We start from the raw sequence: 27,347 nt of genomic DNA on the forward strand, positions 1-27,347 counted from the left end.
AAACCTTACGTTTTTTCTTTAAAAATGTTGTCACCTTTGTGTCCTGCTTCTTGTACCATCGTTTGTTTTAATGATTTTTAAAAAGAAGAGCAGAAAGCTTACGTTACAGGCGTACCTCGGAGATATTTCAGGTTTGGTCCTGAGCCACTGCAGTAAAGTGAATATTGCAGTAAAGCAGGTCACGTGACTTTTTGGTTCCCCAGTGAATATTCAGGTTATGTCTATACTGTACTGAAGTCTCTTAAGTATGCAATAGCGTCATGTCCAAAAAAAGGTACCTATCTTGATTAAAACAATACTCTATTGCTAAAAAATACTTAACCATTTCTGACCCTTCATTGAGTTGTAATAGTAACATCAAAGATCACTGATGGCAGATCACAACAACTATATTAATTATTAAAAATGTAAAGTACCGTGAGAATTACGGAAATCACAGAACAACAAGAAGTGAACAAATGCTATTGGAACGCCAGTAGACTTGCTTGATGCAGAGTTGCACAAACCTTCAGTTTGTTAAAAGAAAAAAAAGCAGCATCTATGATACACAGTAAAGCAGAGCACAATGAAATGAGGTTTTCTCATAGAAATGGAGAAAATCTGATCATTCCAGCAAGATGTACGTGTTCTGTAACTTCTCTGATTTCCTGTAAGCGCACAGGCCCTGCATCTAGAGAAGCAAAACCTTAGTCTATGTAGTGTGCTGAGTGTCCTGACAAGTTAAGTTAAATTAACAGACGTGACCTCAAAGCAGCTGAATAGTGGTTAATGCTAAGAAGTGGTTTCTGATCAGGAAAGTGTACACAGGGAGCGTCTGGGGACATACTCTGTTTTTCCACCTGTGTGTTATAGCATGAGTGGTTTTTTTTTTAATGATTATTCAACAAACTGTGTGTATTTTCGTATGTGTTTAATTTCACAAAACTCTTACTATCTTGTACACAATTTTTATTTATCCTTCTTAAATAAATTGTCAGTTCCGTAAAGGCAAGAACAGTTTCCTGCCTGCAGTTCTTTGCTTCTGTCTTATATATTTTTGACTGTGTCTGACTGGCATGGTCTGAGTTGTATGTGATAGAGGAGCACGAAAATAAGCTACTTACTAATCAGGATTTTCTAATGTGCTTTAATTTAAATCATGAGGTTTACATTTTCTTTTCTGTTTTAATCAGACACAGGCAGTTCTGCGGCAAGCCTGGCTCGAAAACATCCGTCCGGTTTTAGTGATCAATAAGATAGATCGCTTGATAGTGGAACTGAAATTCACCCCACAGGAGGCCTACTCTCACCTCAAGAATATATTAGAACAGGTATTTTATCCTTTATTTCAGTACTTTAAAAACTGTGGCTCAAAGGAGAGTTGTAAGGAAGTTGCTAGGTTGGGTTTAGGCTTTGCTGCGGAAAATCCCCCCGTGTGTTGGAGCCGTCACACCGCAGCACAGGCAGTAGAGCTAGCAGCGTCTCAGGAGTCGCCTCCATCTCCTGGGGGCATCCTGGGATAGAAAACGTGGACAGTAGGTCTTAATGTTTTTTTGTTTAAAGTCTTGTGGTTGGGTTTTTAAGTGAAGCCAGTATTAGGAAACTCTTTGGCTTTTTTTATTACCTGTATTTGGGTGAAATTTTACCAAAGCTTTCATTCATTGATTTATTCAGCAGACATTACCATAACTGTATGTTGAATAAATGAGTTCTTGAAGGTTTACTTCATGCTAAGGATTGTGACTGTAAAGACAGACAGGTCAAAGTCCCTATCTTCAAAGATCTCACAGTGGGTTAGGGGAGAAAAACATGTAAAAGATGTTTGGAGAACAATGAGACAAACCCTAAATATGATTTGAGAACATAAATGAGGCCTGCCTCACCCAGAATGGGTCAATAGGAAGGGGAGAGTAGGGAGAGTCTTATAATAGGAGTCTTGAGATGGAAGAAAGGTAATGTGTGCCAAGGGAGAATTATGGCAGAGGCCTTCAAGAGAGAAGAAATAAGATATACAGAGTCATATAAAGAAAAGAAAAAACATGGTACAAGTTTCATTCAAAAAATGTAAATTATTGGTTACAATTGAAGAACTAGATCAAGTACAGTAGTGATAAGAGGTGGGAGTAGAAAGGAATACAGCTTTGATTCTGGTGAACCTTGTATGACATGTGTGGAGGTTTGAAATGTCTTTTTCAAGACAGTGGGGCACCATTGATGAGGCCACGTTGAGAATGTTTGTTTGCTACAGGAAGGAAATGATAAAGGTAGAGCAGTGAGAAAGTCTGGGTCATTGGATCCAGTTCCCTGAAGAGACAGTCAGGCACAGAACAGGTGGATACTCCTGCCCTGCCGTGAAAGGAGGAGAACCAGCAGTGTTTGTGGAGATGGACTTACAAGTTGGATGATGGGGAGCCTGCAGGATCCTTCAACAGTAGATTTTGTTTTCTCTCTGAGGTAGGAAATAAGATTGGTCACCTAGGAGTGAGAATCTTTGGAGCTTAGAGGTCAGGAAGAGAGCCTGAAGAGAGGGGTGAACAGTTCAAACATCTGACATGAGAAACAGAGAGGGAGTTGACAAAAGTCATAAACTCAGACTGTGGGGCTTGGAAACCAGGAGTTCTAGTGACACCTGGCCCTCATACTGAAAAACAAATTGAAGATATGACAGATCAGTGTTTGCATTAAAAAAAGAAATAACCTTCCAAAAGCCTGACGATTTAGTCTTACTGGGTATTGAAATAAGTGGCTGATAACATGTAAGTTAGTGATTGCTGTAAACGTCAGTTCCATCCTCTTGGGCTTCATAGGAGTTCAGACTGTGACTTAGGAGTCTAGATTTAACGAGGGTTAGACAATGTGTCTCCTGTCATGGACATGCCATGCATCCGAATGACCTTCTGCTATTTTGCCATCTCTCCTAGATTAATGCACTCACAGGAACTCTTTTTACTTCTAAAGTGCTAGAAGAAAGAGCGGAGAGAGAGGCTGAATCCCAGGTGAACCCGAATTCTGAACAAGGAGAGCAGGTGTATGACTGGAGCACCGGCTTGGAGGACACAGATGACTCGCACCTGTACTTCTCACCTGACCAGGGGAATGTGGTGTTTACAAGTGCGATAGATGGGTGGGGCTTTGGGTAAGTTTTTGACTCTAATGAAATCTCTGTGGATTCTGTATACAACTGGTGCTTTAATTAAACTTTTTATCTTGAGGTGTCATAGATTCACGTACAGTCGTAAGAAAGAATACAGGAGCGTTCTCTTCTTTCCCCAGTGTCCCTCCAGAGGTACTGTCATGCAGAACTGTGGTGTAACATCGCAGCTGGGCTATTAACATGGATACAATCCATCGCCACAGAGCACCTTTGCGTTGCACTAACGTAGCAACACCTACTTCCGTCCCACTCTCAGCTGCTCCTTAACGACTAGCTGTCCTGCATTTCTATAACTTGTCACTTCAAGAATGTTATAGAAATGCACTTGAACCACATAGAATGTTTTCTAGATTGGATTTTTTTCAGCATCGTTTTCTGGAGACTTCTCTAAATTGTTGCGTGCATCACTGGTGGTTTCCTTTTCATTGTCGAGTCCTATTCCATGATATTGGTTGTACCACAGTTGGTTTAAATATTTACCCATTGAAGAACGTCTGGGTTTTTTCTCGTTTGGGGCTACTGTGAGTCAAGCTGCTATAAGCATTCATGTGTAGGTGTTTATGTGAACAGAAGTTTTCATTTCTCTGGGATGAATGCCTGGAAGTGCATTTGCTGAGTCCTGGGGTTGTTATATGTTTGATTTTTAAAGAAACTATCAAATTGTTCCAGAGTAGGTATACCATATTCCTACCAGCAGTGTGTGGTGATCCATTTCTCCACATCTTAACCCTCATTTGGTATCATCACTGTTTCTGTCTTTTCTTTTTTTAGCCATTCTGCTGGATATATACTGATGTGCTGTTATGGTTTTAATTTGCATTTTCCTAACAGCTTCTGGAGAAGGCAATGGCACCCCACTCCAGTGCTCTTGCCTGGAAAATCCCATGGGCGGCGGAGCCTGGTAGGCTGCAGTCCATGGGGTCACGAAGAGTCGGACAGACTGAGCGACTTCACTTTCCCTTTTCACTTTCATGCATTGGAGAAGGAAATGGCAACCCACTCCAGTGTTCTTGCCTGGAGAATCCCAGGGACGGGGGAGCCTGCTGGGCTGCCGTCTATGGGGTCGCACAGAGTCGGACACGACTGAAGTGACTTAGCAGCAGTGGCAGCAACAGCTTCTGAGGTTGAACCTTTTCATGAGCTGATCTGTCATCTATATATCCTCTTGGGTGAAATGTCTTTTCATGTTCTTTGCCCACTTTGTTTTTGTTCAGGTATAATCGACATATACCATTCTATTGATTTCAAGTATACAATGTAATCTATCTTTGTACATATTGTGTAAATATTTGTTTATATTTGTATATAGATGATCACTACAGTAAGTCTAATTTCCGTCACACTACATAGTTAGAAAATTTATGTGTGTGTGTGATGAGGATTTTTAGCTTTGACTCTTAACTTTCTGTTACACAATGCAATGTTACTAACTTTACTTGCCATGCTCTATACATTGCATCCTATGACTTATTTTATAACTGGAAGTTTGTACCTTTTGACCCCCTTCAACCATTTTGCCAACCCTCTACTCCTTGCCTCTAGCAACCACCAATCTGTTCTCTGTATCTGTAAGGTGCTTGTTTTTTTGGTTTTGTTTTTTAAAGCTTCTGCATGTGTAAGTGAGATCATGCAGTATTTGTTCTTGTCTTTCTCCATCTGACATATCTCCTAATGCTCTCGAGGTCTATCCATGACAAGTTTGAATTCTTTTTTATGGCTGAATACTATTCGTGTGTGTGTGTGCGTGTGCATGCACGTGCACACCACTTTATCCTTTCATCTGTGAATGGACACTTACGTGGTTTCCATACCTTGGCTATTGTCAGTAATGCTGCAGTGAAGATGATGTGATGATTCTTAAACATCACCCAGCCACTGAGTGGCAGAGCTGCTGTTAAGTTTAAAGACTGCCTGGCAGTGAAATTCATGCTTTCTCACCATGGTACTTCTGTGGGATCTTCACTGTGGAATATTGGGACCCTTGTTCCTCTCATTGCCCTTCTGGATATGTACATGCTCAGGCCAAGTAGTAGTGATAGCAGTGTTGAATGTGCTAGGTAATTGATTACAGTTCTAACCACAACCGTTGCTTACTCGTGGAATCAGAAAATTCAAAGGATTTTTTTACCTTGAGAAAAAATGTCTTTGACTTGGATAAACAGTTGTGGGATATAATGAAATTTACTTTAGTTGTGGGCTTAACCTTTCATACAGTTTGTGGGGATAATAGAACCAGGAATAAGGGACCAGGTGAAACCAACCTTGGTTATTTCTCATCTCCCTTTTTACAGGAACTTATTCTTCAACGTCATTTTGACTGAACACATTTGCCTGGGGCAGCACAATAAATTATAATACTGTAAATTTTTTGTGTTAGTTTGTAATAAATTATAGATTCCTTGGTTTACTATAAAGATCATATCAGACTTAAATACATTCAGATAATGGATTATAGTGAAAATGGAAGTTAACAAACCTGAACATTTGTAGTTTTCATATGTAGTTGATGACTTACCTTTATCAACTTTCTGGTCCTCAGTTTCTTCATTTGAAAAATAATAATGTAGGTCTAGGATAATGTCTAAGAGTTTCTTTGAGCTAAAAAGTTCAGTGATTCATTCAGTCATATAAGAGAGTCAGACCTATTGATTTCTTAATTGGTAAGCATTTTGTTAGTGAGCCACAAGGTGGGGGGCTTGTCCTTTTCTAGTACTTATTTTCATAATAATAATGCTAGTAAAGTAATGCTCAAAATTCTCCAAGCCAGGCTTCAGCAATATGTGAACCGTGAACTTCCTGATGTTCAAGCTGGTTTTAGAAAAGGCAGAGGAACCAGAGATCAAATTGCCAACATCCGCTGGATCATGGAAAAAGCAAGAGAATTCCAGAAAAACATCTATTTCTGCTTTATTGACTATGCCAAAGCCTTTGACTGTGTGGATCACAATAAACTGTGGAAAATTCCGAAAGAGATGGGAATACCAGACCACCTGATCTGCCTCTTGAGAAATTTGTATGCAGGTCAGGAAGCAACAGTTAGAACTGGACATGGAACAACAGACTGGTTCCAAATAGGAAAAGGAGTTCGTCAAGGCTGTATATTGTCACCCTGTTTATTTAACTTATATGCAGAGTACATCATGAGAAATGCTGGACTGGGAGAAACACAAGCTGGAATCAAGATTGCCGGGAGAAATATCAATAACCTCATATATGCAGATGACACCACCCTTATGGCAGAAAGTGAAGAGGAACTCAAAAGCCTCTTGATGAAAGTGAAAGTGGAGAGTGAAAAAGTTGGCTTAAAGCTCAACATTCAGAAAACGAAGATCATGGCATCCGGTCCTACCACTTCATGGGAAATAGATGGGGAAACAGTGGAAACAGTGTCAGACTTTATTTTTCTGGGCTCCAAAATCACTGCAGATGGTGACTGCAGCCATGAAATTAAAAGACGCTTACTCCTTGGAAGGAAAGTTATGACCAACCTAGATAGCATATTCAAAAGTTCGTCTAGTCAAGGCTATGGTTTTTCCAGTGGTCATGTATGGATGTGAGAGTTGGACTGTGAAGAAGGCTGAGCACTGAAGAATTGATGCTTTTGAACTGTGGTGTTGGATAAGACTCTTGAGAGTCCCTTGGACTGCAAGGAGATCCAACCAGTCCATTCTGAAGGAGATCAGCCCTGGGATTTCTTTGGAAGGACTGATGCTAAAGCTGAAACTCCAGTACTTTGGCCACCTCATGCGAAGAGTTGACTCATTGGAAAAGACTCTGATGCTGGGAGGGATTGGGGGCAGGAGGAGAAGGGGACGACAGAGGATGAGATGGCTGGGTGGCATCACTGACTCGATGGATGTGAGTCTGAGTGAACTCCGGGAGTTGGTGATGGACAGGGAGGCCTGGCGTGCTGCGATTCATGGGGTCGCAAAGAGTCGGACATGACTGAGCAACTGATCTGATCTGATCTGATGTGAATTTTAGTCTAAATCTCATGAACTAGGGGGAGTTGATCATGGAAGAAGGAATGGGGAGAGATTTGAATGAATGAAATCAGGGGAACTTCAGTATCCCTCATAACTTTGGATGTTTTTAACTTACTTTCAGTCAATAGATCAGTTCCCCTGTATTAGACAATGTCATCTTTGGAGATCTGCTAGTGCCTGTTCTCAGCTAGTTGACATGTTAACTTATGGGAAAACGGTGTTGGAAATGAAAGCACTGGAGACCCTTTCCTTCCAATTTTCCTCTCAGATGTCAGTGAATAGGGAATGCCACGTGTCACAAAACATGAGAAATGAGCACATTTCAGAATTTAGAAAATGTTTCTATGAACTCTCATGTAGTGGGACAGGATTAAGAAGCGTAACTAGTGGCTGTATGGCCTGAATTTGTCCTGTTAATAGTTGTTACTCCAGGAGAATATGCTCTGAAAAAGCAGCAACACAGTGGCTTGGGTAGGTGGCAACAACGATCTGTTAATAGTTTCTGGTTAAGCTAAACAGAGCTGAGGCCCAACCCTATTCAACAGGGACAGGAAAGAGAAGACGATGAAAAGCCCTTCCTAGTAGTTCTTCATGCCACAGCATCTTAGAATCCTGCAATTAATATTAGCCCATTGGGTACCTCAAACTCAAAAGCATATGTGGCCCAGTAATTTCATATGTGGCCACATCCTCATTCAGTAGGATTGGCCAAAGATTGATGAGTCCGTAAAGTCCTGGAAAACATGTTCTGCAGATCTTTTCTGAGAATCCTGTTTGAATTAAAATAGAACTCAAGAATGGAGAAGTCCTGCTAGAAGCTGTCATTGTAAATAATGACAGATAAAGGAATAAAAGCACCGAGCAATAGTGGAGAAAGGTTTGATGTTGATAAGCAACTTTTGTGGTAACCAGGGGATGAAAAAGAAGGTAAAGGATGAAGAACAAGATTTTCAAAGATTTATAAGTGTCTGTATGTGTAGGTATGTGTATAGAAATGACAGAGTAGAAAAGGGTGGAAGACAGTGACCTATAAGCAGATGGGCAAGTGTCTTACTTTAATTTATGATTCTTTAGCAGTATTAGTTTTTGCTAAAGTGTTTACCATTTTGTGAGTTAAAAATAGGACATATATCTGACATGTTGTAAAGGATAACAGAAAATACAAGTCTGGGAAGCACACAAATCAACATTAAAAAGAAAATCCTAGAAGCATGAATAGAATGTGCCTGATCAGAACAGTAAGTGACAGTAAATATTTGTACCCCTTGTTGAGGAGATACTGTTTTTTAAAAAGAAGGAAATTTCATTAGAAAAAAAAAAATTCATGAGTGAGCAAGCAACAACATACATAAATAAATTATATATAAATTATGTATTGTTATATACATGAGTTGTGCCCTCATATCTGACTCTTTGCTACCCCATGGACTATAGCCCACCAGGCTCCTCTGTCCAAGAGATTCTCCAGGCAAGAATAGTGGAGTGGGTTGCCATTCCCTTCTCCAGAGGATCTTCCCAACCCAAGGATCGAGTCTGTGTCTCCTGCATTGCAGGCGGATTCTTTACCATCTTAGCCACCAGGGAAGCCCCGTTATATACATGTTGTGTATACTTATATAAAAAGTTTTGTATGAAACAGTATAACATGTAAATGTATAAACTTATTTACATATAGCATAATAATATAGTTTATATTTTAATATCACTATAAACAAATAAATATAAAATATTTAAAAGTTGACATATAAAAGTTATAAATAATGTAATATAATAGAAACTAAACTTTGAGAAAAAATTTTTAAGACCTCTACTAAGTTAATATCTTTTGGATCAAATGGGAAATAAAGCTTTAAATAGTGAATTACATTGCATGGGAAGGACCCTTGAGGCCAGCTCTTTCAGAACGTTGATGGCTTATAACCATGTGATATGAATTTTGCTTCCTGATTGGGTATTTTTCTCTCCTGTGACTCAGTGAGAGGGGGCACTGGGTTTTTATCTTCAGTAGTTTCTCTAGTGTCTCTTTTTGCTTCTAAGTTGCTGCCTGATGCTCTTCATATTTCTGGTTCCAACCATAATTATCAACTTCCACTCCTCCAGCTTCTTACTGCTCCCACCAGGCTTTCGTTATCATAAGAGAATGTCAGCCAATTGGACTTGGTTGTAGTTAACCCCTGGATGCTTTGGAAAATACAGCAGGTGTCTTGTAAGTTGCTGGTACTTTGAGAGTTGGACTCAAAGCTTAGATTGTGTAGGAACATACTGTTCCCTGCAAAAAGTTTTTCTTTTGAGGGGGGGTCCTTTATCCAGACACTGCAGATGGTGTAATATACAGCATCCTTATTTGTCCGGTGACTGCTCACATTTGGCTGGGGTTTGCAGTAGAGCAGACCTGCTGCTATCTGGTTTCTCTAAGGGCTGGAGAGAGCTAGATAAGTGTATATGTATTTCCTGTTTAATCTCAGATGCTACAGAGCCTTTTTTGGCCGGTTCCGGCTGTAGGGTTTATTTGCTTCATGGGCAATAGGAACTTACAGTGAAGGGCTGAAACGGAGTTTATTGTTGGCACAGTTGCAGTGGACAGCTGGAGCCTGTTTCCTTGGCCAGTGTTCCTCTTGTTTTACGCTTGCAGAATTAAGAAAGGGATTGATAGCACGAATTCTCATTCATATGAATGTAGGGAAAGTTGGACAGGAACACCGGCGAGACTGCTTGGCTTTGAATCCCAGCTTTACTTTTTACCTGTGTGATATCTCGTGCTTCATTATGCTTTTCCATGAAAGGGGGGAGATAATTAGTACCTGAGTAAGAGAGTTGAAATGAATTCAGAGCACGTTGAACAGTACCTGGCACAGAAACACCCAAATGCTAGCTAGACTCATACTTATTTCTGTCATTAATAACGTGAACACTTGCTTTTCTTTCAGAATTGAGCACTTTGCCAAAATCTACAGTCAAAAAACTGGCATCAGAAAGGAAGTTCTTTTGAAAACATTGTGGGGAGATTATTATATAAATACTAAGGCTAAGAAGATTATGAAGGTGGATCAGGTAATGTGGTCTCTTGTCCCTATTGATCAGTGGTCACATTCTTGCCCTGTGAAAGCCTGCACTGTAACACACTTGTAATCTGCCTCAGTTTATGTGAGTCCGTTTATGGGAGATTTTCTACTGTATATATTTGGCTAAAGCTCATGTGTCTTATGGAGAAGCAATGGCACCCCACTCCAGTACTCTTGCCTGGAAAATCCTGTGGACGGAGGAGCCTGGTGGGCTGCAGTCCATGGGGTCCCTAGGAGTTGGACGCGACTGAGCGACTTCACTTTCACTTTCATGCATTGGAGAAGGAAATGCCAACCCACTCCAGTATTCTTGCCTGGAGAATCCCAGGGACGGAGGAGCCTGGTGGGCTGCCGTCGATGGGGTCGCATAGAGTCGGACATGACTGAAGCGACTTAGCAGCAGCAGCAGCAGCAGCATGTGTCTTATGTCCAAGTATTGCTTAAATAGAGTTCTTCATCAGGATCAGAGGACTGCGTGTTGTTGTTGTTGTTTTTCCTATTTAAGAGGAGCAGAAATCCCAGATCCTGGGCCAGTGAACTTGAAGACACATATTTTGCATCATGCATTTGTGTGTCCCCTTCCTAAAGAGACGTATCTTGTAGACGTCACTGTGTGGCCTGTATTCCTAGCCTCAGCCGAGGCCTCCTCATTGAACACTGGTCACCGTGCATTGCTGATGGGTGAGGCAGGTGCTCCTTGGAGCACTTCATTCTGTCGGTGGAGGTCTTGTAGGGCTGCTGAGTCACCTAGCCTCAAAGGAAGGATGCTTTCTTGAAGACTCTTTTTTTTTAATATAAAATTAAGGATTTTATAAATGTATTCTCATTGAAGAGCGTGTATATTCCTTTTAGAAGGTATTCGTTAGTATAAAGCTACAGGAAAGAAAAAAATACCAGAGGCCAACACTGCTAATGGTATGGTTTTCATTTCTTTCATTCTTTCTGTTTAGATAACATATATTCCTTGATTGAGATAATGCTGTTTATACAATGTAGCCGCTTTTCCTCTTGACATTCTATTGTGACTATCTTCCCTTGTCACTGAAAGTTCTTTATAAACAGTACAGTGTGTAGATTCCTTAAAAACTAGGAACAGATCTACCATATGACCTGGCAACCCCACTCCTGGGCATATACCTGAGAAAACCATAAATGAAAAAGACACAGACACCCCAGTGTTCACAGCAGCACTATTTCCAATAGCCCTGGCGTGGAAGCAGCCTGGAAGTCCATTAATAGAGGGATGGATAAAGATGTGGTACATTTATACAATGGAATATTTGTCATAAAAAAGAACAAATTTGAGTCCTAGTGAGGTTTGTGAACCTAGAGCCTGTTAATACAGAGTGAAGTAAGAAAGAGAAAAAATATAGTATATTAATGCATATATATGGAATCTAGAAAAATAGTATTGATGAACCTATTTGTAGGGAAGGAATGGAGACACAGATGTAGAGAATGGACTTTTGGACACAGGGACGGGGAGGGGGACGAATGGAGAAAGTAGCATTGACACAACATTGTAAAAATTAAAAAAAAAAAATAAGAGGAGCCAGTGGAGTGAAGTAGCAAAGAGCATAGTTGGAGATTCTCTTTGCATCTCAGCTCTACCACTTTCTAGTTCTGTGACACTTGTCTGTTTCTTTCCTCTGCAAATTGAAGATAGTAATATTTATCTCATGGAGTGATTATATGAAATATCCAAGAAAAGTCTTAAGAGTAATTCCTGTCATGTAATAAACACCCTCTTATATCATTATCACTCATGTAATCATTCTCCTAAGATTGAACATAGTTTTTATTTCTGTTTCTCAAATATTTTGATATTTTAAGTAAAGCTGTGATAGGCATCTTGATGCATACATTTTTAGGCCTTTACAATTTTTTTTTTAACCAGTCATTCAAAAGTAATGACTTAATTTCCCAGTACCTTGCCAGTAGCTCTTGAGAAAGAGGGTTTCAGTTTATATTCCATCTCTTGTACCTATGAGAATATCCATCTCAAAGTGCTCATGCTGTGATTTTTGTATAGTTTGGTAAGAGAAATAGTAGTTTTGTTTTTTTTAATGTCTTCCTTGAAGTTGAATAGCGTTCATATTTTAAGAACCTCCTTTAGAACGAAGTCCATGGACGTTTTAGAGTGGAGCTTTAGCTCTCAGCTTGGGTACCGTGTGTTCTTTTTGATGGCAATGGGAGGGCAGCTGCAGTGATGTATCCACCTCCCCCCCCGCACCCCGAGTGGTTTCGTGCATGGTGTCCACGGTTCGGAAAGAGAAGAGTTGTAACTGACTGTGGATTATTGGCTGTTTAAAGCATTCATATAGCTACTTTCCTCCATTTTGTTGTTGAATAAGTATTTTCTAGTAGAAATGAAGCATTGATAGTAAAGTACATCAAGAATGAATACGTTAGATATTGATGAAATATTCAGAAAATTTAAACCCATGCATCCTTTTTTTTTTTTTTAAACAGGCAAAAGGAAAGAAACCTTTATTTGTACAGTTGATCCTGGAAAATATATGGAGTTTGTATGATGCTGTCTTGAAAAAGTAAGGCTGTTATAAATTGTTTATCTCTGGGCAGTATAATTTGCAGTTTGACGAGTTACCCTTCTGAAAGCTAGGTAGACTGGGAAAGTGAAGAAAGCCTTTACAGAGGCTTTGATTACCAAGCTTGGAAACCGTTTAAAGGAGTATGTATAACCCAATTACAGGATGACGGGAGGGACAGAACAGAAATATTTTATAGAGTGCTGAGGCAAAGAGATAAAAGGATGGGAAGAATCATCAGACTTTGATTTTTACAAACTCAGTTTAAAGTAAAATAGTAAATGTAGTAGAAAAGCTGCTTGATATTGAGGATCACTCATGGAGTCACTTAGGGAAAAAACCTTGCCCGATACAAGTGGAAAAGAAAGTTTGCTTTAGTAAATTTCCAAGTTGTTCCAGTGGTGGAATAATGATTTTTGCTTTTAGTATTTATTTATAAAATCGTTTTACCAGTTGACATAGCATGTTTAAGACGATTGTGGAATGGTACTTCATGGGACATTTTCAAGAGAAGTTCATTTGAAAGTGGAAAGTAGAGGTTGAGCAGTTTACTCCTATGGCAGGAGCCCCCCTCCAGCATTTTTGTTTTTTTATAGTCAAGCAGTGTGCATCAGGAATAAATGTGTCCTGTGATGTTGTGTTTCTCTTCCTCACTACCCCTTTGTATCTTATGTAATCTTTCTCCTCGCCTCCCATCCACCCATCTCTTGTTTACTATAGGGACAAAGAAAAAACTGATAAAATCGTGACTTCTTTAGGATTAAAAATCGGAGCCCGAGAGGCACGGCATTCAGATCCTAAAGTTCAGATCAATGCTATCTGCAGTCAGTGGCTACCCATATCTCAAGCTGTTCTTTGTATCCTTTATATTAATAGTTGTTAATGAAATCATAGTTTTGACAAAACAAGAAAAAAGAGTGTGTTATTGGCCATCAGGAGGTCCTCTGAAAATAACGCATGCTAATTCAGAGTAAGTTTTTTTCTGGGGTTATTTAATATTTTACCATGAAACTGTATTAAATACTTTAGAAATGAATATATTAATATTAATTAAGATTAATACAAATCTGAATGTTCTTAAAAAACATTTTAAATTTTTGTTTCTTAATCCATAAAATCAAAACTCTTAGACTAAGATTTGCATAGAAGTAGATACTTCAGATGTTTGTGTTAGGATCACTGGTTTAACCCATATTTTCTTTACCTTGTTGATGCTGCTGCTGCTGCTAAGTCGCTTCAGTCGTGTCCAATTCTGTGCGACCCATAGACGGCAGCCCACCAGGCCCCAACGTCCCTGGGATTCTCCAGGCAAGAACACTGGAGTGGGTTGCCATTTCCTCCTCCAATGCATGAAAGTGAAAAGTGAAAGTGAAGTCGCCCAGTCGTGTCCGACTCTTAGCGACCCCATGGACTGCAGCCTACCAGGCTCCTCCATCCATGGGATTTTCTAGGCAAGAGTACTGGAGTGGGGTGCCATTGCCTTCTCCGTACTTCCTCTGAAATTCGTGATTCCAAAAGGACTTGATTTTAAGTGGCTTACCTTAACTAAACTCATTTTTTAGGTGAATTTAGACTATCTTCTTTGTTTTTTTTTTTTAAAGACTTGTTATATGGACCAATTTTAGTATCTTTATTGAATTTTTTACAGTGTTGCTTTTGTTCTGTTTTACGTTTTGGTTCTTTGGCTGAGAGGCATGTGGGATCTTAGCTCCCTGGCCAGGGATTGAACACACACCCCCTGCATTGGAAGGTGAAGTCTTAACCATTGGACCTCCAGGGAAGTCCCAACCAAAGTAATTTTATAGAGGAATTTAGACTATTAATACCTTCTTGTCATTGATCTGTGTGTACTTAGCAGTGCCCGTGGGGTGGGCTGAGGGTGCAGTGTCTGGGGAGTGGGCCAACAGTGGACCACAGGGCTGCAATAAACACAGACCCCTACGGTGACCTCGCTCTGTTGGAGGACCTGCTTGTATCGCAGCTAGCGGCTGATGGTGGTTTTATGCCAGTTGATAGAGACTGAAACTGTATGAAAGATTTTGAGGACTGGGTCACAGGCGGCCAAACTCCTAAGCTCTGTGGTCCCTCCTCGTTTGTTCCATAGGATGTCAGTGTTAGGGTATCTGCCATGAGCACCCTTTCTGGGCTCCAGAGTGTCCATGAACTCCCTGAGATTGTATTCACGTTTTGAGATATGACTTACCGAGTATTGCCTTACAGCCCAGGCATCGTGTACACGTATGTTGTTACTTCAGTATTTCGTGCACAGTCTGAGTCTCTACCAGGGTGAAGAGCACTTGCTCAGGCTTTTGAGTCCTTAACAGCAGACTTCAGCTATGGTGTGTCAGAAGCTTCCTAGTCCCCTCGACATTACAGCTGAGAGAGTGGAGAAACTGATGTGTGCAGGATCACAGACTTTTGATTCTCTCCCACCAGAAACCCAGGCTCTGAAAGCAGGTGAGGTAAAGGCGAACACGCCAGTCAATGTATTTTTGGTCATCCCAAGTCAAGACTACTCTCGTCCAATTTGCTCAATGCTAGCTTGCTAAATGGCCAAATGGCCAACTCTCCCGGTAAACAGTTTCACAAACATTTCTCCAGTTGCTCCTTGTTTTCTAACATTTCAGTTTCGCCAGAGCCATTTTGCTCTGCCAGTGGAGTGAGGAGACTGGAGACCTCTCCCTTTTGCCCAGATCACAGTTCATAATCTTATCGTCATGCTCTATGCCATCTCTCAGGTAGCCAGGGATGCATTCCTGCGGTGACTGTGTCTCCTGGGCCTGTGGAACAGTGACTCCAGGGTCTGTGTTCCCTCTAGAAGCCCCGCACATGCTCACTCCATGAGAGGGAGCCTCATTTGCTCCTGCCCTCATATGGCTCCATGAAATTCATCTGTGTGCACCACTCTGTCCTGCTCTTTTTCTCCCGTTCTGTTGGATTTGCAGCCTCTGCCCTCAGATCACTGCTGTTCTCAGACCCATGGTTGACTCTCCTTTTTAAATCTCTCAGCCAGTTCCCAGTCCTCCTGACTAGATCTGTCACTACCATTTGACACAGTTAATCCCTCCTTCCTCCTTGAGACCCCTTCTTCTTTGACTTCTGGGCTTCCACCTGTTTCTCCTTGTCTCCCTGTCTCCCCGGCTTTTTATCCCCCCACCCCCCACCCCGGTTTTTTTATTAAAACAGGAGAAAAATCAAACAGAAATTAATAACATGTACAAGGGAGAGACCTGGGAAAACAGAATAACTTGCTAAAATATCTGAAACCCTCACCTTAAATACTGTCAGTGGTTTAGAACTTCAAAGGGGAGAAAGGCATTTGCCATGGAAAATGAAAAAGTGAAAGTCTGGTTACAAAGAGTGTTCGCTGGACCACAGAGTGGGCTCTGATCGCTGGGCCCTGCCGATTTCCCCACCACACCAGCCCCTTCTCTTTGCACATATTTCTGGTGATAGTTGTATTCCAGGAACAGGCCCTTTATCTCAATTTGTTAGACAACTAAGGGGACAGAAAAAGAACAACTTCCAAAGTTCTCTGCTCCTTAAAAACAATCAGCCTAAATTAACCCTCCTTAAGAAACACCTTGTGGAGTGGCGAAGTTTGCTCTTCTGCAGTTCTGCCTTTAAACCTTCTTTGTGGAGTTTCGCAGTCTAGAAGCCAAGTTAGTAGATTGTGTCTCATTAAGCCAGTCTCTTAGTCCTGACAGTAGGTTTAACTGCTGCTGCTGCTAAGTCGCTTCAGTCGTGTCCAACTCTGTGCGACCCCATAGATGGCAGCCCACCAGGCTCCTCCGTCCCTGGGATTCTCCAGGCAAGAACACTGGAGTGGGTTGCCATTTCCTTCTCCAATGTATGAAAGTGAAAAGTGAAAGTGAAGTCGCTCAGTCGTGTCAGACTCTAGCGACCCGATAGACTGCAGCCTTCCAGGCTCCTCCATCCATGGGATTTTCTAGGCAAGAGTACTGGAGTGGGGTGCCATTGCCTTCTCCGGTAGGTTTAACTAGACATCTTTAAATCCATTTCTGCAAGCGGTAATGCAGGTGGGCTCTCAAAGTTAGGCTTCTAAGGTGCAAGCATTCCAGTATTTCTAAGAGGCATTTCTGTGAAGACAAAAAGGCTCATGGTTGGAACAAATTATAAACCAGCTTCTGAACCTAGGGAGCAACCAGTCCAGATTTCTAGATGTTAGAGTCAAGTATCATTTGCAATTTGAAATGTCTTTGACGATGTCCTCCAGTGTTCAGGTAAACTCCTGAGTGGCTTACAGTGGGCCAGAATATTGCCCCCAAATGGGCTCTTGTGTGGTGGTCTCTGTTAAATTTATCTCAAATTTCAGGACTTCAGGAAAGGAGCAACTTTGGTTCTCGGTATTTCCACATCAAAAGTGGGAGGAAAAAGTGGCAGTGTTAGTTTGGAAAGTTATAGCCTAATATTTGAGGAAATCAGGAGAATTCAAGATCCAGCCCAGATCTGGATTTACAGATAGTAAATCACAACCTCAAAGATGGTAACAGAACTAGAATCTAATATTCCCAAGTGTGTGTTATAGTTTCTGTTGAAACATAATTTTTTTCTCTCTAAAGTCACTCATTTCTACCCAGTATAGCCAAATTAAGACTCATTTGTTTGCAGAATAAGTTTAGTTTCATTAAACTTGGCCTGATTGTTTTTATAGGTTCAGCATGAATAGCAGTTCACCATGTAGGCTCCTTTAAATCTGTTTTGCTGGAACTCTACATAAGGAATCTCCAGATTGAACTTCTAATAGCCTCTTGAGGCTAAGAAACCAAGCCACATCTTTGCCATTGGAGCTGGCTGTTTAGTCTTGATCTTTTTCCTAATTCTTCTCCATCCCCTTGACTTTTTAACTGTGGGATGCCCCAGGCAAGGCTTGGTATTTGGATCTCATCTGTTTTCTACCTGCAGTCACTCTCCTGCTCATCTTGTCCAATCTCTAGGCTTCCCATGACAATGGCGTGCTCTTAATTTTCGCATTGGTTTCATGCCCCTATTTCCAGTCCATCTTTAAATCCTGTTTACTCTTCCTTTGATATGTATCCAGAATTAACTACTTTTCAACATTTCCATTTCTGCCTTCCTGGGGCAAGCAACCTTGCGTGATCTCTCACCTGGGTAGTATAGTAGCCTTCTAGCTAGTATCCCTGAGTCTGTTCTTGATTGCCTGCAGCCAGGGTGAGCCTGTTAAAATCGGAGTCAAGGTGTGTTGCTTTGTTCCTCAAAGCCTTTCAAAGTTTTCCCTGGCAAGACTTCTGATAGATACTTAATTCTTACTTCCTTCTTTTCTTATTTGAATTTTACTCTTGAATTCTTTATGTGCAAATTATTTTGATGTAGGGTGATTTTAAAAAATTACTCACCAGTGGTGGTTTTTTTTTTTTCCTTACCCAATATTTTTTTTAATGTAAGTTAAGAAAAATGTCCATATGCTGATTAGGAAATTATGTTAAAATTTATAGATTTAGGGAAAATCAATACCTTTATAGTATTGCATCTTAATCTTCATTTCTAAGTTTTTTTTTTGTTATCATGATATTTTTGTCTTTATTTTCTAACTTCTCTTAGGGGTTGGAAAAACTACTATTATGTATTTTATTAATAAGCTACCTTGTTGACTATTGCCCTTTGGTAAAATTCCTCAGTTCTATCCCTCTCCACTGGAAACGGTTATGAGGGCTTCTGGAGGGTAGTGAAGCCCATCTCCTACCTGGACTTCCTCCCGCTCTTCTTCACCCTGTCAGTTTTGCTTTTCTTTTCCCCTTTCTGGTTCTCTCGCTCTCACTCTACTATTTTTCTAGCAATCTTATTTTTTTCTAAATGGAATTTTTCTTATAGTTGTGAAAGATTATAGGTTGCTTATGTATTTAGATGATGCCGTGTTCTAAACTTCTTGTTTTCAGAAAAGCCTGGATTATTAAAGTAACATTTTTCTTTCCTGTCTGTTTAGCTTTTATGAAATGCGGAAGTGAAGATACCGCTCCAGTTATTATCTTTGTTTCCAAAATGTTTGCAGTTGATGCTAAGGCTTTGCCTCAGAATAAGCCAAGGTAAGGATCATAGGGAAGCCAGGTGGGGCCAGGGAGGTGGCGTGCAGGGAGGGTGTGCAGTGGGGAAGGTGCAGTTCTGTCCTCAGCCCGGAACTCATGTGGAGCAGCCCCTGTGGGAACGTAAATTTCACTGAGTACTTGATCTTTTTGTGATCCCTCTGGAGGAAACAGTTGTTGAAATCAGCTCTGGGACTGTTAATTCAAATTCATGTTTAAAAAAAAAAGTTGTTTTTTTTTTTTTGGCTGCATCAGGTCTTTTTTGCAGCATGCGGGCTTCTCTAGTTGCAGCAGACAGGCTTAGATGTACCATGGCCTGTGGGATCTTAGTTCCCCAACCAGGAGTCGAACCCGTATCCCCTGCACTGGAAGGTGAACTCTGAACCTCTGCACCAACAGAGAAGTCCCTGAATTCGAATAAATTTGAATAAGAGTAGTTAGAGTAGTGGTAGCCATGGTTAACAATTGTTGAACGTCAGACAAGTTCTCATCTCAGCCTGTCTGTCTGCTTCACTAGAGATTTTTGAATGTGTGAGTGCCTCGCCGATCTTTGTGTGTATTGTGTGTGTGTGTGGAGAGAGAGGGGTGGAGTTCAACCGTGGGAGACGGATCCTTTCTCAAGTTTCTGAAGTCTTGGAGAATCTCTTCTACATCGTATGAACTGGTACGGGTCCTCCTCCCCCACTAGTATAAGTGATTAGATCCCAGTCGTTCCTTGTGGGAATCATGGCATTAGCCTCCTAGCTGGCTCCGCTGTCCCAGTGTCTAACTTGGCCAGTCCACTTGCCATTCTCCCTTCAGGATCTTGGTGTCTGGAGTGAAAAGATTCACTCTACCCAGGAGTTTGAAGGCTCCTCTTCTTTACTATCCACATCTATTCTGGAACCTTTCTGTGTGGGAATATTTCAAATAACCTGAGAGAAAGAATATAAATCAATAGTATTTCTTAAGGGCCTGGTGCCTCAGGCAGCATCTCAAATCTTGCTCTTTTAGGTTCTAAATAATAATGGTAACAGCACTAATAATTGGCTCCAGTTTATCAAGCTTATAATATTTCTGCCTCACTGTTGATTATGCTGTCTAAATCTAACAGTAGTTCTGCAGTGCAAGTATTTACTGTTTCAGTCTAACCTGAGGAAGTTAAGAGGCCTTAAAAAGATGAAGTAGTAATGGATTTTCCAGTAGTCATGTATGGGTGTGAAAGTTGAACTATAAAGAAAGCTGAGCGCCAAAGAATTGATGCTTTTGAACTGTGGTGTTGGAGAAAACTCTTGAGAGTCCCTTGAACTGCCAGGAGATCCAGCCAGTCCATCCTAAAGGAAATCAGTCCTAAATATTCATTAGAAGGACTGATGCTGAAGCTGAAACTCCAGTATTTTGGTCACCTGATGCGAAAAGCTGACTCATTTGAAAAGACCCTGATGCTGATTGAAGATTAAAGGCAGGAGGAGAAGGGGATGACAGAGGATGAGATGGTTGGATGGCATCACCGACTTAATGGGCATGGGTTTGGGTACACTCCGGGAGTTGGTGATGGACAGGGAGTCCTGGGGTGCTGCAGTCCATGGGGTCACAGAGAGACAGACAGGACGGGGTGACTGAACTGAACTGAGTGTGCTCAAGGTCACATAGCTAGAAGGAGGCCAGAAGAGTATGTGAATTTGCATCTGTCCAGCTGGACAGCCTATGGGTGTCCACTTCACAGTGGGATCTGGCCTCCATCATCTGTGCAGCTTGTTAATCTCCACCGCTAGATCTCAACAACAGCCTTCCAGCCTGCCTGCCCTTTTTTAGATTCTGGGCCTTTGCTCTGACCATTCTCAACCACCATCTTCTCCAGTACTCCTATCAGAAATTCTTACTGAATGCTTAAGTGCCTGTTAAGTAAGATCCTGCTAGGAGGTTTTCAGGCAGTTCCTCTCCCCCCAAATCCCTAAGTCTGCTGCTTTGGGTTCCTTCTTAAGAACCAGTTTCTTATAGTAACAGGATGTGATGTTCAGACAGAAACTGCACTCCTTGCTCCCTTAGTTCCCGTCATCTCAGCTCCCTGGCGCTGTGGTTACTGGCAGCACCGGCTGCAGCCTGCTCCTCAGCCCTCTCTCTGTCTCTTCCCCAGCCCACCCCTGCAGCCAGCTCCACAGAGGCCAGGGCGCGGATCTTCAGCTTGGATCCTGAGGGTGGGTGGTTTAGTGTTGTCGCCTCTTTCCTTTCTTCTCCAGCCTCACCTCCCCAGTCTGCATTCTCACCTCTGGTCACCTTCACCTCTACTCTTGGTCACTGCTGTCCCCTCAGCACTGTCATCCACAGTTAGCTCCGCTTCAGCCTCAACAAGTCAGCACCCACAGACGTTCCTGGACTAGTAGAGCTCGGTTCTCTTGCAAGTGAATTCCTGTTTATTCTCAGTAAATACTAATTGACACAATGGGTTCTTCAAATAAAACCTTGCTGCCTTCTCTTCTGTCTGCTCTGTTTACCTGTGTCACCACTCCCAGCGCTCACAGCAGTGCCTGACCCATAGCAAGTGTCAGCTGGGTGGATGGATAGATAAGTTGATGGACAGCAAGACTCTACATTTGATGTTAACTTCATGAATGTAAATGTTGTTACGAGCTCTGACAAAATGAGGATTTAATATATGTGAACAGATACGCTTCTTTCTTAACCAAAGCTACAATAAAACCACATTTACTTAATGTGATGATTTTATCATTTCTAATTCCTTCTGAATGGGGGAGTATAGCCACAGATGATGAGCATGGAATTTGGAGTCAGATCTGGCTCTGAATTACGGCTCCTCTGTTTATTGTCCATGTGACTCTGGGTCGAGTTGTGTAATTCTCCTAAGGCTCCAGTTCTTATTTGTAAAACAGGAGTAAGAATACCTGTGTCATATAATTGTTTGGATAAGTATATTTCAATAATATGTGCAGAGTGATTAACACAATGTCTGTGCCATAGTTGTGAAAGTAGTTTATTTTCTTGGGCTCCAAAATCATTGCAGATGGTAACTGTGGCCATGAAATTAAGACACTCATTGGAAGAAAAGCTATGACCAACCTAGACAGCATATTAAAAGCAGAGATACTACTTTGCCAACAAAAGCATGTCTAGTTAAAGCTATGGTTTTTCCAGTAGTCATGTATGGATATGAGAGTTGGACCATAAAGAAATCTGAGCGCCGAAGAATTAATGCTTTTGAACTGTGGTGTTGGAGAAGATTCTTGAGAGTCCCTTGGATTGCAAGGAGATCAAACCAGTCCATCCTAAAGGAAATCAGTCCTGAATATTTATTGGAAGGACTGGTGTTGAAGCTGAAGCTCCAATCCTTTGGCCACCTGATGCGAAGGGCTAACTCATTGGAAAAGACCCTGATGCTGAGAAAGATTGAAGGCAGGAGGAGAAGGGGACGGCAGTGGATGAGATAGTTGAATGGCATCACTGACTCAATGGACATGAGTTTGAGCAAGCTCCAGGAGTTGGTGATGGACAGAGAAGCCTGGTGTGCTGCAGTCCTTGGGTCGAAAAGAGTCAGACAGGACTTACTGACTGAACTCAGCTGAACTGATAAGCCCATTGGAAGAGACCATTTCTCTTTGCGCTAACCAGTGCATCAGTTTTTGTTTTTTTTTAACCTCCCTGTTTATAGTGATAATAAGGTATTCCATGTTTATATATTCTTTTAAATTTGTAGTTGAAGGATAATTGCTTTACAGAATTTTGTGGTTTTCTGTCATGTATCAACAAGAATCAGCCATAGGTTAATTCATACTTTTCAGATACTCTTATAAAAAGTCTAGAAGCAAGATATGTTATGTAAGGGTTGATTGACAGGGCAGCTGGAGTGTGTAGCCTGAAGGAGAGAAGGGCGAGGGGAAGGGTGTGAGGGCAGATGATTGAAAGGCGAGGAGAGGGGAGTACGTTTGTTGGGTGTTGCTCCAGAAGACAGAACAAGAGCCTAGAAATTTCATCCTGTGTATGAAAGACCTTTAACACTGAGAGCTTCCAGTGGAGAGGAGCTTATGCCAGCAGATGTGACTTCCCGACAACCCTGAGCAAGCCATCCTCAAAGGTCGCTCCCTTTTCATTTTTGTATCTGATGGCACAGCCCTGCCTCCTACATTGGGGTGGGTCTGACTAGAAGGGGCCGAGTCCTAGAACCAAATTCATCCATTTCAAGGGGCAGGTGCTAAGGGAATAGAAGTGATGTCCAGTCCTGGAGGGAGGTCTTGTCGAGCAGGTGGGTGTCTGAAGAGGATAGCAGTGGACAGCTGGTGACTCACGTGTGGGGCAGCCCACGTAATGTAGGAAGGGGATTGGGGCACCTGACGTTAGGACCTCTAGGAGCACGTGGCATGTAGCACGCACGGGACCAGTGCACTCTCGGTACGGCCATCTGAGTGGCTTCCAGGAGAGAGAAGGGGAAGGGGAATGGCGGGATGGGAGATGAGGTCGTCAGCCAGAGATGGAGGCGTGAAGCAGGAGTCATAGTACCAAAGTTGGGGGGCGGTAGAGGAGGCGGGCACAACGTGTCAGGATCAAGCAAGGTGGCCCACCCCCTAGGTGAGCCCCCAGCAAACACTCACACATGTGCACTCACACCCTTTCTCTGGTGGAACTCGGGTCTGACACCGTGACTGATAATCACCGTTGGACCTTCTGTCAGGCCTGAATTGCCAGCATTCGGCCTGGCCCTTCCTCTTGGACCCTAGTTCCCCATGGAGGTGTATTTTCCTACTTTCATGGAGAAAAGCTCAGTTTCTTACTGAGGTCATCTGCTTCTCTCTCTGTTCGAGTATTCCGAGCTGTGGTATCTTACTGATTCCCTTTCTTTTGGGCCGTTGGCCCTACGGAGGAGGAGCATGGGTGCCTGAGAAAGGTTCCATGCTGTTGTGTGTGACTGTGGGGACACGGGCTCTTGCATGTCGTTTCATAAGCTCACAGGAGCTGGGGACCCAGCGTTCCCAGTGGAGGAGGGAATGACAACCCACTCCAGTATTCTTGGCTCGGAAATCCTTGGATAGAGGAGTCTGGCAGGCTACAGTCCATGGGGCCATAAAGAGTCCGACCGACTGAGTGACTAAGCAGCAGCAGCGGTGTTCCGAGAGAAAGCGTGATAGGCCTTCTCTTCTCTCACTGCAGTGAATGAGAGAACTCGGAGAAACTTTCCACCAGGAAGGGACTGAGGACCAACCACCGTCTTCTCCAGCCACATTGTTGTTCAAGTCACTAAGTCGTGTCCAACTCTTGGCAACCCTGTGGACTGCAGCACGCCAGGCTTCTCTGTCCTTCACTGTCTCCCAGAGTTTGCTCAAACTCATGTCCTTGACTCAGTGATGCCACCCAACCGTCTTATCCTCTGTTGTCCCCTTCTCTTCCAGCCCTCTATCTTTCCCAGCATCAGGGTCTTTTCCAACGAGTTGGCTGTTTGCATCAGGTGGCCAGAATACTGGAGCTTCAGCATCAGTCCTTCCAGTGAATATTCAGGGTTGATTTCCTTTAAGATTGACTGGTTTGATCTCCTTGCTGTCCATGTTAATACTAGCTGTTTCTTGGCTGGAACAGACTGAGATCTTTGCTGTGGCCAGGTGTTAACATGTCTGTGGTGTCCTGTAGACCTCTCACTCAGGAGGAGATTGCTGAGAGGCGAGAGCGTGCAAGACGAAGGCATGCGGAGAAGTTGGCAGCAGCACAGGGCCAGGCACCCATGGAGCCCACCCAAGATGCAGGCGGCCTTGAAGTGAGTCCACAGAGAGAAGAGCCAAAAGGTACAGCTTTTCTCAGTAGTTTCCCCATCCTCAGTGATACGGATGGGGTTTCTGCCAGACTTGGAACACTCATCCTTCTGCTCTTGAGCTTTTAGCTTTGAAGGTAGCTTTCATCAATATACTTCTATCCTTGGTGTTTCCTTGCTCAGTCTCAGCTAACAACAGTGTCTTCCTTGTCCCCTCTCTGTTTCTCAGCAGCTCCTGGATGCAGAGAGCATCTGGGCACTCATGGTCCTTCTGTTTCTGGCAGGTGATGAGCTGGGGGTGGAAAGTGAGACCCCCAAACCCGTGCCCCCGGAAGGAAGCCAGCAGGAGTCTTTTATCGCCTTCGCTCGAGTGTTCAGTGGAGTGGCGCGAAGAGGAAAGAGAATTTTTGTCCTTGGACCCAAATACAGTCCTCTTGAGTTTTTGCAGCAGGTAAGAACAGGAAGTAAACATTCGTATATTGTTTCATGGTTCTGCTTTCTTGTTAGATTAGTGATTACCTTATTGGTAGATGCGTTTGATCTCTAGGGAGGCGCATTTGGGTGGATCTGTATACTTCCACTTGTGTCACTTTGGTACCATTTGATAAACCTGTCTCAAGTAATAGCATTTAGGAAATTAGGCTAGTACAAGAATCAAGTTTTCAAACCTTATTTAGTTAATTTATAAGGCTTTTGTAGAAATTCAAGGCTAGAGGAAAGAACTGAGAAGAACAGATGTCCTGGTGGAGCCAGGACGATGCCAGGTGTTCAAGACATAAAGATCCAAAACCCAGGTGGCATGAGCCAAAGGCATGGGCGGTGAGCAGGTGATAGGCAGCGGTTTCTTGGCAGGCAGATCCCAGACATTGATCAGGAGGGTCTGACAGTTGGTGAGCAGCCAGCATCTAAGTATGTCTGGACCAAAGGGGAAAGAAATAAACCACAAGCTAGAGCTGTCTCAGAACATTTTTGGACATACAGAAGGTGCATATGTGGTAATCAAATGATAAAGGTCAGAGGATGAATGCCAGAGGTCCAGGGAGCCAGGCAGCATCAGCGAGAAGCTGTGAGTGGGGCCTTCCAAGATGATCGTGCTCCTCTGGGTGCAGGTAAGCCAGGGGCGCTGCTGTGCTTGGCTGTGATGAGAGGCAGAGGAGGTGGCAGAAGAAAGTCTGTGCCATCAACTTCTCCTGCCTCAAATGCTTATTCCATCAGTGTGAGCAGCAGGTGAATCCTTGGACAGGTCCTTGGACTTGTTGCCATGCCGAGTGGTGACTGAGCAGTTTGTGCTAGTCTGTGACATGTTCAGATTCGCAGGGAGGAGTATAGCAGTTGGTGTGTTTGGAGTTACTTTTTAGGGGAGGGTAAAAGTGTTGTAATAAGGGGTATAAAAATCTACTTGTGATCTTCTTACCATCTTGGTTACCATCTATCCATAAATGTATTAGATATAGTTCTCCATTTATTTAGGTCATTTAAAGTGTTATCATTTTCTCCATAAAAATCTTTAATCACTTTTGTTACTTATTCCTAACTCTCTCATATTTTGTTAGTATTCTGAAAGTTACTGTTTTAAATATATATGTATGTACTTTTTTTTCTACTGCTAATCTATAGACATACAGTTAGTTAACTTTTGTATGTTGGTCTGTGTATGACTCTCTTGCTAAATTGTCTTACTAATTATAATTTTTCTGTCAGTTCAGTCTCTCAGTCGTTTCCGACTCTTTGTGACCCCATGATTCGCAGCACGCCAGGCCTCCCTGTCCATCACCAACTCCCAGAGTTCACCCAGACTCATGTCCATCAAGTCAGTGATGCCATCCAGCCATCTCATCCTCTATTGTCCCCTTCGCCTCCTGCCCCCAATCCCTCCCAGCATCAGAGTCTTTTCCAATGAATCAACTCTTCGCATGAGGTGGCCAAAGTACTGGAGTTTCAGCTTTAGCATCATTCCTTCCAAAGAAATCCCAGGGCTGATCTCCTTCAGAATGGACTGGTTGGATCTCCTTACAGTCCAAGGGACTCTCAAGAGTCTTCTCCAACACCACAGTTCAAAAGTATCAATTCTTTAGCGCTCAGCTTTCTTCACAGTCCAACTTTCACATCCATACATGACCACAGGAAAAACCATAGCCTTGACTAGACGAACCTTTGTTGGCAAAGTAATGTCTCTGTTTTTCAATATGCTATCTAGGTTGGTCATAACTTTTCTTCCAAGGAGTAATTTTTCTGTAGTTTGTTTTAAATGAATGGTCCTACTGTCTGTGGATAATTCTGTTTCTTCCAATTTGATCCTTATATTTTAAATTTCTTCCAGCCTATCTCTAGAGCTCCCCTATAGAGTTGTCAGTGAGTCAGAAGACACGCATGTACATGTAGCCTGTGCCTCAGAGGCCATCATTTTCATGAAGTTTCCAAGTCTGCCCTAACACAGTAGCTTCTCTCTCCTCTTGAGATTTTATGCATTTACTTACCTGTGCTTCCTTTTTTGCCACTCACTCTATGTTTCCAGCAATAATTATCTTTTTGTATGTGATGTCCTGGACATTTTTTCCTCTTCACAGCACCAGCACAGTGCCTTGGGTACCAAAAATAAGTCGGTTCCTTCGTTGGCATGCCTTTGGGGCACTTGCACGTATATGGAAATCGTTGAATAATTCAAGACAATATCTTGAATAATTTGAGACAGAATCTCCATGAGAGTACATGTGATGTAGACAGAGTTCCATGTAGAGCGTCTCTGCTGTGAGAGTGTCGTGTGTCTTCTCGTCAGAGTCTCCGATGTTTCACAGCACGCTCTCTCCCACGTTAACAGCCCAGG

General features: G+C 42.4%; 1 protein-coding gene across 4 annotated transcripts in view; it reads left to right on the top strand.

The window, feature by feature from the left end:
• Nucleotides 1–27,347, top strand: part of EFL1 (elongation factor like GTPase 1) — a 113,343-nt gene that overhangs the window by 10,353 nt on the left and 75,643 nt on the right. For all 4 annotated transcript variants that reach the window (XM_025271517.3, XM_025271520.3, XM_025271518.3 and 1 more), the window contains 9 exons: nucleotides 1,173–1,310; nucleotides 2,901–3,115; nucleotides 10,047–10,170; nucleotides 12,654–12,730; nucleotides 13,451–13,587; nucleotides 15,065–15,187; nucleotides 18,696–18,795; nucleotides 24,406–24,557; nucleotides 24,808–24,974. In XM_025271517.3, the coding sequence (XP_025127302.3) occupies nucleotides 1,173–1,310; nucleotides 2,901–3,115; nucleotides 10,047–10,170; nucleotides 12,654–12,730; nucleotides 13,451–13,587; nucleotides 15,065–15,187; nucleotides 18,696–18,795; nucleotides 24,406–24,557; nucleotides 24,808–24,974 (1,233 nt within the window). The remainder of the gene's footprint in view (nucleotides 1–1,172; nucleotides 1,311–2,900; nucleotides 3,116–10,046; nucleotides 10,171–12,653; nucleotides 12,731–13,450; nucleotides 13,588–15,064; nucleotides 15,188–18,695; nucleotides 18,796–24,405; nucleotides 24,558–24,807; nucleotides 24,975–27,347) is intronic.

This window comes from Bubalus bubalis, chromosome 20 (genome assembly GCF_019923935.1).
Source record: "Bubalus bubalis isolate 160015118507 breed Murrah chromosome 20, NDDB_SH_1, whole genome shotgun sequence".
Taxonomy (NCBI): Eukaryota; Metazoa; Chordata; class Mammalia; order Artiodactyla; family Bovidae; genus Bubalus; species Bubalus bubalis.